Raw genomic sequence first — 11796 nt, 5'->3', positions numbered from 1 at the left:
GTGTTCAAAAGGAATGTAGCAAGAGTTTGGCATAGTTTTCTATTTTACGCTTTTTCGTTGCACGGGGTGTTTTCAGTCTAAAAATTGAGGATCATCCTGTGCCCGGATACTGGGTAGATAATAGAGACGGAAATTGGTGCACCAAGCGTAAAATATCCCCTCACGTCACCAATATAAATTATTCTAATTTGATGGATCCCGAAATTTGCATACTATTTTCAAATTGTATATTCTAATTGGTTTAATTAGAACGTTTAAACCTGGTCGTATAAAGCGTCAGGAACAGAAGGGAGTAAACAAGGCCAAACACATGTCGTAATAATACAAATATTATTTTAATTCACAAAATACGTAATGAGCGACGTCCCAAAAACTTAAAAGCAATCGCAGTACGGATCTGAACGTGGGAACTTTATACTGTGAAGTTATTTTACCCTGTCCGAGAAGGGTGTTCTGGCCATGCTGCTTTGTGGCGGAGGGGAATTTCGTGATGTTCCCACGCTGTATCGGAATGTCGTTTCAACATTAAACACCGATCACTAACACGCCTGACCTTTCGACGGGGTAGATGCTTTTTGGACCGCAAAATTTTCTCGTGTTGTTGTTGTAATAGTATTTCGAATCTGTACCTACGGCTAGAAGTATTGCGCGAGTGATTCCAAGTGCGTTTTATTTGTTTCTAATAAAATTGTGCGCATTAAATTGGATTTTTATCAGGTCTTGGAGGTACGTACTTTAATGTTATTAGGATTAAATAGGTAGATTAGTTCGGCTGTTGCTTTTCAATTAAATTACCAATATAAAGATAAAAGCGGCACATTTTTAAGTGTCGGCTTTTTTTGACTTCTTGGAAGAAACAGACTTGAGATAGTTCATTAACATAAAGTCTACATCAGGTATAAATCTTTTCATTCTTTGCCCACTTAAGTTACAACGCCTCATTTCATTGCCTACAGAGCTCGACAGGACCCATGCCAATTAGCGAGGACGAGTATGACTCCCGCCCTTCGTACGAGCCATCCTCGACGATGTCAAAAGCGGAACTTCGCAAGGTACAGTACATTAATTCGTATAATTGTCATTTTAATTAAAAGTCACATTCGATTTTAGACCCACAAGCCAATTATGGAAAAGCGACGACGAGCTCGGATAAACCACTGCTTGAACGAAATAAAAAGCTTAATCTTGGACGCAATGAAAAAAGACGTAAGTAGTATTATTGATCCTAATAAATAAGCGTAAACGTGATAGATAAACCTGTTTTACAGCCAGCCAGACATTCCAAACTGGAGAAGGCGGATATTTTAGAAATGGCAGTAAAGCATCTTCAAAACGTCCAGCGTCAACAGTTAGCCTTGGCGATGGCTTCAGATCCGTCTGTGCTACGAAAATTTAAAGCCGGTTTTAACGAATGCGCCGATGAAGTAAACAGATACATCGGCAATTTGGATGGCATCGATGCCGCCCTTCAGCAAAGAATCGCGACGCATTTATCAAAGTGCATCAGTGGAATAGAACAGATAGTGCATTTAAATTTCCCCGGTTTCGGCGGGGTCCCTTTTCTTGCGAATACAAACTTCTTCTCAAATGCGAATGAAACCGGCTCGGAAACTTCGGGCGACCAGAATAATAACCCCAGCTTACAAATACCGCAAAGTTTGCAAGTAATTCCCAGTAGATTACCTACGGGCGAATTCGCCTTACTCGTCCCAAACTCTAGCAATTTGCCTTACTTCCCGTCAGTTTCCTCCCCAACGCAAAACAGCCAGGGATCTTCACAAGATTTGCTCAAGCCAGCGTCCACAAGACCAAGTGCTTTCGTTACAGTTATACCTTCCACCTTCAATCCAGTACAGGCAAAAAGTAAAAGTCCGTCGAAGCTGCCGTTTAAATTGCTCAGCCCTCCGCAAAGTCCCAGCTCCAGCTCGAGTAGTCTGCGTCAGGAGGACGAAATCTCGCCGCCGTCGCCGCGTGGCTTTCGACCGGTACACCCATTGCGAATCGGTCTTCAAACCCAACGCAATGTAACCGATCTGGTGAGCTCTTCGTCCGAAATCAACCTACAGACGGAAGTGAAAACGATGCGGTTTCCCATACAGAAATTCTCAAGCCCACAAAAGCTGGCGGAACCTCTCAGTATTATCACGAATCAGTCCGAACGTTACAAGCACGCACAGGTTCTAGACGAAACGGCAAACTACGAGGAGAACCTACAGAGAGGGATCAAAAGAAAGAATGAGTACCCGCATTCCGGGTTGCTAACGGTTGCGGCTCCCACAAGTAAAATCATGAAGACCTACCACGATCCTCACGCGACCGATTTCCGAATCAGCAAGCACCCCGAAACCGCCCACTTCCATCAGGAGGGTAGCTTTTCCCAGGCTATGCCGTGTGAAAGTGCCGTTTCTACAAATTACCAAATGCCTTCGACATCGACGAGTTCCGATTCCAAATCGGATCCACCATCGAACAGTGATATGTGGAGGCCATGGTGATGCTAACCCTCCGACCTGTGATAGTAGTCTTAGGATCGGTATTAACTAATTTGTAATTTTTTCGAAGTATTTGTTGTACAGTTTTAGTATAGGATCGAACTCACGGTTTCATTGATCGAAGTGAAAGTTCCTTTTATATTGTTAATTTTTATACAACTGTAAATATATAATTTATAATTTTTTAATGTTGCCTTTTGTAACAAAAAAACAAAGATGCAAACTTACTCGCTTTTGGGAACAAAGTGTAACATCGCAATTAATGGGTTAATTATTGACTACGGGAATCCTGTAACTGAGATTTTACAGACTCTCCAAGTTTCCAATTTTATGATCTGGTCCTGACCTACTAACTGTCAGAAACTTCTATAAGCATTTTTTGATTGGACAACACTCTTCCGGACGGTTTTGCCAGATTTGTCTGACGGTATCAGATACCTAAATTGAAATGAATCGTGAAAGGTTGGCCCTTACAGGCACTCCACCCGATCGTGGCGAGTCGATGCTTTTACAGTTCCTAAAGAACAAGACCACCATTGATTTCATCCAAAATTCTAAATACTATCTCGATTATAGCCGACAAAATGCCGTGCAAATTAAGTTGTTAAAATGTACGTAACGAATAAATGAAAGCAACGCATGGAAGCGGGCGATGAAAATAAAACAATCAATTCATCAATTACTAACCTGGGTCATTGAATAAATTAATTTTTTATTCAATGCCTGGGTGAACGGTGGTTATCTCAATAGTGATAATGATCACTCATTCTGAATTTATTACGAAAGCGATCGATACAGGTCGTCTGTTGTCAACAAAATCTAAAAAAGAGGCAGATAATTGGATTCAAAATAACCATATACAAGCTATCAACAAAGATTTTTGTTCACTTTAATTTCCATCATCCATCCTTCAGTGGTGCGCCACATGTGATGTTGGTTGCGGATCAGTTAGGCGGTATTATTTGAAGAGTAGCGAGTGCCTTCCAAACTCACGCAACCAACATTACAATTTCGTACACAACTTGTGATGGCAATGAAAGTAGAAAAATCCTACATACTTGGTCACTAATTGTACCTACTTGTATAAGGTAGAAATAGAAAATGCATTTTCGATACCGATACAATATGCAGGTTGTGAAACAAGGTACACCAACGAAGTTGGTTGCGCTATTACAGTTACTTTCTCTGTCCCTCCGTCTGTCCATCTGTCCCTCCGAGGCCTACAGTTTTCAACAGAGATTAGTTCGCTTTTATGGGAATTTTTTGGAAGAAAAAAAAATTCCCCTTACGTAATGGTTTTGTCCGTCTGTCGGTCTGTTCGTCTGTTCTTCGTCTAACTCGAGAACGAAAAGAGACAGCGATGTCAAACCTTCGCCAATACGAGTTCAAGGATCAGAGCAGTGAATACGAGCTTAGTGGTAAAAGATTTCCCTACTGAAAATCATTTACGATTCCTCGCATCTTGTTTTTTTTTAAAATTCGGTAGCTTATAACGGCACCTGTGCCAATGGAAATCTTGACGTATAATGTGCGCATGCGCAGGCTACGCAATACCTTATTTGTTAATATATTTAGTTAAAATTTTAAACACAGATACTTCTGCTTCTAGTAAAGGCAAACATATCACATCGCATCGCAATTATAAACATCAGGTGTGCGTGATGGGCATGCGCAGACTGTGCAATGCTAACTTTCGTATTTATTTTATTACAATTTACGAACCTTCACATAGAATGGTTAATGGAAATTATGCCAGCTTTCATAAAGAGTCTTTAGAATTAAAAAAAAAATGGCAAATTTAACCATAAAAATGCTTTAACACATATTGTCATTTATAACACATTCTAAATACAAATTGCCCTTTTGTAGGTCTACTGATCATACTATGAATTAAATGCAAGATTCCATTATGTTTTCTACGTAAGTATGTTGTTTTTCAACTTACAGTATCCCTTTGTCCCTAGTGCTGGTTTTATCTGCCAACCCGCAATATGAATTACTGACCGATTTACGTGTTTTTATTTATATTTAGATACAGTATGTTGTCTTAGGGTATGCAGAATCAAACTATGTAACAAATATTATAGCGATTCGTGGATGGTGCTGTATTTGGAAACATCGATACTACATTTTTAATTTATAATTGAATTTCTTTTGCTTGAATACGTTACTGTTTATTTACAGGGTGCTTCGTCTGGGGGCGAGTGACGTACGTTCGGGCGTTGATTGTTGCGTATTGCACTTGGAATTGAGAATTAATTACTTTACGAACGTTTTGCCACTACATGTTCCTTTGTTTTGTTGTAATGTGATATTTAACGTTATCCTCCTAGTATTTATTTGAACCGGGTTTTTATGTGTCGTAGAAAATAATCGATTCTTTTCGTTGACCCTTGGAGTTTCGTGTCAATCTTTTGCTAAACCGGTGCCAATATGTCACCTCTTGAAGCCTATCGATGGTATATATTTTGTTTATCGTTATGTGCGAGTATGTTAACTGTTATAATTTTATGTTATGTCAATAGGTACTTGTTTTTTTATCGAGTTTTAATGATATAGGAATTCCAGTGAAGTCTATGATTCGGCATATCATACTTTTACTTGATACTTGATCCGTTCTTTTTTAACAGCCTATATTTTCACTCGATAACTACCATTTTCAAAGTTTATTTTTCCAATGTAATTTATTTCAACTAAATTTCCGGGCTTTCAGAATCTTCGTAATATAATAGTTAATAAACAAACTTTTGTCCATTTCAGCGTTTTATTGTACGTTCCTTCCCCACTATACTTTAGATCATAGCGTTGTTTACAACGTAACGTATCGTTCCCCTTGTCGATTTGAAATTTAAGCGGGATCAAGTTAACTTTTGGGGGGAATAGCCATTCTTGCGGTCATTTTCCATTTTATTTCCGTGTTACTGTAGTGTGAAGTTAGGGTAGAAATATTTAACAAATGTTTTCTAAATATCTACAAATATTAGTCAAATAGTTAAAAAATATGTCTGAAATATTTGACGAATATTTCTAAAATATCTACAAATATTGGTAAAATACGAGGTAAAATATTTAAAAAATATGTCTGACATTTAAAAAACATTAAAAATTATTTAAGAAATATTTAATTAAATATTTCTGTAATATTGATGAGCGTCACTAATTTTGTAAATATTTCATTTTAAATATTTATTATATATTTTTGTGCTACTAGGAGAATAGGTAAGAAATCACTAGATAGCATATAAGATGTAGGGCGGTAAATTTCCGATAGCATCATGCTGGCCAGTCTTTTTCGTTTAAATAAATTGTACTTCTCTATTCTCTATTCTTCTATTAGAATGAGATCAATTCTTAGTTGAATACTTGTAACCGAGTTCGATTATTCCTACAATAGTTACATTGAATAATCGTTGATTATTGTCCAAATGATCGAATATTTAGCATAATAAGAGAATATTCCAGGAATAATTGAATAGATTATGCATAGAATAATTAATATAAATATTCTTTAAATATTTTATAAATAATTGAATATTTTTAAAATACTTAGTCAGTATATTGAGAGAATATTCCAAGAAGAATTAATGTTATATGGTACATGGGAAATCAATTTTAGCTTGAACTTCCAAAGGCGACTCGGCGTCAATCTTTTTTTGATCGCCCGTTATTAAGGATCCTCAGATCCTTTATAGTTTTGTATTGTCGTCCGTCCGTGTGCGCTCTAATTCTTTTTAAAAGTGGTCGATTGCGTTGAAATTTGGTGTACGGGTACTTTGGACATTAAGGACGGACGCTATTGATTTTCAGGAAGCTGGTTCAACAGGAACAAAAGTTATAGGACTTCGAGTGAATCGGGAACAGGAAAAACTGCGGGATCAATACAATAGAAATCAAAATATTTCATTCCCTAGGTCATGTATCGAGTTCGGACTTTCGCTAGATCCCTTTGACTCTTAGATGTGTAATAATCACGGACCTCTTAAAAAAAAAGAGGTCCGTGGTAATAATTCAATATAACTCTTCTCTGTGGTATAGGTCAAAAGATTTAGAGCAAACTGTACCCAAAATTATTCTTTACACATAAATTTGGAGCTGTAAAAGCTTTCAAACGCATTATCTTGATGCTGAAATAGTACATCATGTGCACATTTGATAACCGCATGTGTGTGATATCTATTATTTTTCTGAGGCCACAAAAATCGTTATTTATTTATACACCAAGATCATTGGGAAAAACACTAGGGGCAAAATCGTTATTTATACACCAAGATCGTTGGAAAAAAGACTAAGACCATTATCTCAATGACCAAAACATGAATTTGATGCATGTTTGTTAACTATAAAATGTATTATGTAAGATTAAAATAAATTGTCGTTAAAAGTGATTGTAATACTGAAGATCCTTCGATATTTCGTTGTATCGGTTTATTTTTGATGTCTTTGAAAATAAATGAACACCAGCGCATTCTCGAAAAGTGCATTTTTCAGTTTTGGGCTATAATTTCCCCATTTGTTGAACTACCAGAAACTTTGAATGCAAAAATTAATCAGCATAAAATTCTGCATACCTACTTTACCTTGTAGTCTTGTACCTCTTACGGTTTACGCGATCCCATAGTGAAAATAAAAAAAAAACCTCACCCTGTAATCAGTGGCATAACTGACATTTTAAAATTGTGTAGGTAGAGATAACGGTGAAATTCACCGTGGTAGAGATGTAATGTAACCTCAGAGCACAGAACAATACACACATTTTTTTTATGTCTTAGAAATGATGTAACCTCGTGTAACACCAAGATTGGCCAATTCGGCAGTTCTATTATTTGGTTCGTTATTCAAAATATAACGTTCACCTACTCACTCGATAATGCTAGTTATAAAACACTAGGTACCTTTGTTTCAAAATTTCTTCACGCTCTTATACTTACTTTGAAATAAAAGCTAAGTAGTGCTTTGGCTACGTGTTTTCTGTGCTACAGAAAGAAGTTTTCTCTCCAAAGAACTGCAACATTTATAAAATATAAAATGACTTTGGAACAGGTAAGAAAATTATTGTTTACAATTATTTCCGTGGTTTAGAACAACAACCTTCAATAAATCTTTGGTTATGTTATAAATTTATAATGCAGATTGTTTGTATAATCGTGTGCTGTAAAAATAGGTGTAGAAATCTATAATGATATATTACAATATCATTATACTCGTAGATTTAGAGTGAAATTGAATTTATTTCCAAATGAGATTACTTCTTGCGTTATACAGGTTACATACATATTGTACTATTGTACACTCGACGGTAGATGGCAGCATCCACAAAGCTTCTCTAAAACCGTGATCTGTGTCAAGTTGTTCCATTAAGTTATAATAGAGGCCGCACATAGTAGTATGTCTTATTGAAAATCGGAGATGAAATGCTAGCATATCTATGACAATGTTCTTGGCGAACTTTATTCATTTCTCTGGATTCAACATAAGATAAAAGTATCTCAATTAAAATAGTTGATCCAACATAACTAACCAATAAGACAAAAATTGTGCATTGTTATTGGTCCATCAAAGTTTATGCTCTCACTCATTACAACAAAAGCGGTTCCAATCGTGAAATCGTGGAATCTTTCATGGCACACTTAAGTACGTTTTGTTTATTTTTATCGTATTATATTATAGGGGGGCACTCCCAGGTTACGGAAGTTTTCAGATGGCATCAATAGTCGTCTGCGTGATCTATAATTAAAAGTCTCAACGAAAGGAACTGTTTTCTAACAACTACCGCGCTTCTCTCTTACAGTCCTTATCAAAATTGAGGTGAAGGGGAGCGAAGGGGACACTGATTTATTCTTCATGGTACTCTAATGAAAGGTCTCGATGAATTAAATTTCTACCAACTGGCAACTATACTCCCCCCCCCCCTCGACCCCTTATAGTGATAGGTTGATAATTCCTTATGTCTCAAGAGCGGATTATCAGAGGAGGGTACTCATAAAGGGCGACTGGATCGTCTGGACACGACACGGAGTGTCGGAGGAAGTTACCCACAAAGGGCGGCAATATCGTCTAAACGAGACACATCTATTGATGATGTGAAAATTTAATTATGAATGTACCTCAAAAATGTTGGAGGAAAGTACATACAAAGGGAAAAACAGTATTTTGGAGAATGCTTGCGGCCTTTAAATGTTTGAGTGTAAAGATCACCCTCCCCATTAATCATCTTGTAATCTTATAACCCAACTATTTACTAAGCTATTCCGGCTGTAAAAAAATTCTCTGCACAATTTATACTTGTTTTGATTCTTGGCATTTTTCTGTTTCTACGAGTTTCCCAAACTTTCCCAATCTATAAAGTTCTTAAGCTTCTTAAGGACGTTCTTTTTCAAACTCTTTTGATTCTTTCAAATCTTCATTCTCTTTGAATTTTTGCTGTCCTCTTTTCTTCACGAAGTCGCTACTCCTCTGTTCATTTCTCTATTTTCACGTATCCTTCACTACGTCTTCATAATTTTGTTGATACCTCTTTTCTTGTCGCTTCATTTACTACGACTCCTTCGTACGGACTTCTTGCGTTTTCACATTTTTGTCTTCACACCTCCTTCAGGCTCCTAATTTACAACTTTTTCACTTCTTCGCGCATTATTTCGCAGATTTTTCAGTCACTTTTTACTCCGGTAATATTCTTCGCGACTTCCTCACGCGTCGTCTTTCCACGAATTCACCCCTCCGATTTTCAGTTATCCATATTTACACCCTAGCTGGAGCCTCTCACACTTTTTTAACGGCAATAGGTACACGCTTTGAAGTACAAGGAATCCGAATGAAAGAAAATTTCGATAACGTCGGTTTGTCTGTACTCTGATTTTCGGCTAAACGACTGAATTGCGCATGCGGAAATGTGTAAAAGTAACCAAAAACTGTCATTTGTTGACGTTTTTCCATATTATGGCTAAACTATTGCATCTCATTGAACCATATTTGTTACATAATGTTCTACAGACAGTTTACTAAGAACTGAAATATATTTAGTCAAAATTGCGATTCCGCAAATCAATAAAAATCATAATTTACTGATTTGAATGGTGGCCGCGTGTTCCTAATTCTGTGATGTTCACAGCACATTTTTTTACACCACAATAAAACTTATTTCACGTCAGTTTTGCGACCTCAACTGTTTAACACATCGCTCTTTAATGTCTTCCTCTATAGTTCTACTATACGAAAGGGCTTCATAAATGAAGAAAAAGCATTTATTGTGAACCTATAAACTGCAATAAATAATATTCTAACAAAACTTACATTCTTCTACGTTCGTCTCTTTAGTTTAGATGAGAATGCTCCGCAATGGATACTTCCTTTTTTTTAATTTTGTTAAGATTCAAGTGCATTTGATTGGTGGTCATTCGTCGTTAAAGATGGCCGCTTTCATCCATATAGCGCCATTTTGGAGCGTGAAAGAATTAGAAAAGCAAGTAGAGATGCCTCAGGGAGAAACGAAAAAAGGGATTTTGCGATTTGGCCATCGACCGGCAAGCTATGTTTTTCTGGCTCTCGAGATTTTTTTTACGTGGGCAGGTTTGAAGGGAGCCAAGTTCGTAAACGCGAATCGCTGGGGCACCCGCGTAAAAAAGTGACTAGATGAGTTCCCACTGGTTGGCCGAAAATTAGGATACGTCTTTGGGATTACGTGAATTTTGTGCTTACGCAGGAAGAAAGTTAGTGCTCAACCCGTGATTATAAATCGACCCGCGTTAGTTAAATCGAGCCACCGGAAAAAATATATTGCAGTGCAGTCGCGTGAATTATCAAAGAGCTAGCCGTCGGTTAAATAATATTACTGAAAAAAAGTAGAAACACGACTAAGGGGTTGTCAGGTCAACATTTATACTTCAAACTTCTAAAGTTAACGTGAAAAACTAAAAAAGTTGCGATATTCGTTTTCTAATCCGTTTGACTTTCAGAAACTGAAAACTAATATTTACAACGATGTCAGAAAGATGTGCCGAGAGGTGGGGATGTACCTCAACATCGAATACGACATCGACAGCCTGAATATTATCTCTGAACTAACGTGGAAGAAACTACAGCTATTTGCCAAAGATTTGGAAGCGTTTCAAAAGTACGTATTGTCCAACAGTTACCTAGATGGTACAGTATTGTTGCAATTTCAGACACGGGAAGCGTTCAACAGTCAACGCTGACGATGTTAAGCTACTAGTACGCAATAATGATGATTTGGTATGTCCCATTGTTCTTTGAGTAGAGTTTGTTAGTTTACTTTTCAGAAAGCGCTAATTGAGAACAAGATTGTGGAGATGGCAACAGCCAAGGCAGAAATAAAGATTGGAAAACGTAAAAGAAAATCATCCCCGAGCGGAAGCTAGTTTCTACTTTAGCATTTTGGTGTACTTAATTGTCTATTAATAATATATGCCAAATATTGCCATTTAGTGTTGAAGAACCTTGGTTTTTTAAACATTTGAAAATACCTATTCTCATTTAGACTCCTTAATGTGTAAGTTTAATTGGTTTTTGTGCTTATCGTTATGGAGAGACGAACACTGACGATCCGACCCATACATAGGTGAAAGTTCAGTAACACATTTTCTATCATTCTACTTTGGGATCTAATTTAACGCTTGACCTCCGACTCTGTCAACGGGATTTGATCCCTGGCTTATTAAATTGTATACCAATTTTCGACGGCATGTATGAGTTTCGATTTCAGATAAACCAGCGACTGGACATATACTTAATGTATTTACAACTAGCGACTATGACATGGATTCACGAAATTGGCCAAATAACATGGACAAGAACAAAATTATCTCAGGGCAAATTGGCTCCTCAATTTTTAGTACCATTTACCGCCAATCGAAAAGGTGGGTTATTGAACCCAAAGACCACCATGGATAGTTCGCTGGTATATGACACATGCAAGATTTAAAGTCTGTAGAGAAACCGGAGAATCGGTTCATTTCACTTCGCCACTTTGGTAAAATGTTATGCCTTTTGGGATATAAATCGCGAATAGGTGTCCTTACAGTGGTTTTATTTTATTGTGCTCATTTCATACCAACAAAACAACGAAATGAAGGAAAGACTTGTCCGCACTTGGACCGTAGTTAATGAAGAACAGGCGGAGTTGTTCGCAAAACATCTTACTAAGACTTTTACAACCAATAAATGAAATCCGAATTCGAATTCGTTTGGAGCATAACAATGCACACCACTGCTCCCAATGCTAACCACTTCCTTGTACACTGCTCAAAATACTAAACAATTGTAGGTAGTAATAATGCAAGTTGATGTA

At 37.1% G+C, this 11796-nt stretch overlaps 2 protein-coding genes across 2 annotated transcripts; both read left to right on the top strand.

The window, feature by feature from the left end:
• Positions 1 to 376: 376 nt before the first annotated feature.
• On the top strand, positions 377 to 2680 carry LOC116177460 (protein deadpan-like). The gene is made up of 4 exons (XM_031496445.1): positions 377 to 726; positions 957 to 1052; positions 1111 to 1206; positions 1269 to 2680. The coding sequence occupies exons 2-4, from the start codon at positions 972 to 974 to the stop codon at positions 2493 to 2495; spliced, it is 1404 nt and encodes a 467-aa protein (XP_031352305.1). The 5' UTR covers positions 377 to 726; positions 957 to 971; the 3' UTR covers positions 2496 to 2680.
• Positions 2681 to 7110: 4430 nt separating this feature from the next.
• LOC116176991 (centromere protein S-like) lies at positions 7111 to 10944 on the top strand. The gene is made up of 4 exons (XM_031495845.1): positions 7111 to 7532; positions 10445 to 10602; positions 10655 to 10721; positions 10769 to 10944. Exons 1-4 carry the CDS (start codon positions 7518 to 7520, stop codon positions 10865 to 10867), a joined length of 339 nt encoding a protein of 112 aa, XP_031351705.1. The 5' UTR covers positions 7111 to 7517; the 3' UTR covers positions 10868 to 10944.
• The last annotated feature ends 852 nt before the right edge of the window (positions 10945 to 11796 follow it).

This window comes from Photinus pyralis, unplaced genomic scaffold (assembly GCF_008802855.1).
Source record: "Photinus pyralis isolate 1611_PpyrPB1 unplaced genomic scaffold, Ppyr1.3 Ppyr1.4_LG7, whole genome shotgun sequence".
Classification (NCBI taxonomy): domain Eukaryota; kingdom Metazoa; phylum Arthropoda; class Insecta; order Coleoptera; family Lampyridae; genus Photinus; species Photinus pyralis.
Note: the sequence above shows the minus strand (reverse complement) of the source record. Positions and strands in the feature narration are given on the sequence as shown.

Bases quoted from the DNA above. Each gene is read 5' to 3' on its own strand.
- LOC116176991 (XM_031495845.1), top strand. The intron at 10,603-10,654 runs GTACGTATTGTC...TTGCAATTTCAG, and splicing joins GATTTGGAAGCGTTTCAAAA to ACACGGGAAGCGTTCAACAG. The intron at 10,722-10,768 runs GTATGTCCCATT...TTTACTTTTCAG, and splicing joins TACGCAATAATGATGATTTG to AAAGCGCTAATTGAGAACAA.
- LOC116177460 (XM_031496445.1), top strand. From the start codon at position 972: ATGCCAATTAGCGAGGACGAGTATGACTCCCGCCCTTCGTACGAGCCA. The intron at 1,053-1,110 runs GTACAGTACATT...ATTCGATTTTAG, and splicing joins CAAAAGCGGAACTTCGCAAG to ACCCACAAGCCAATTATGGA. The intron at 1,207-1,268 runs GTAAGTAGTATT...CCTGTTTTACAG, and splicing joins TGGACGCAATGAAAAAAGAC to CCAGCCAGACATTCCAAACT.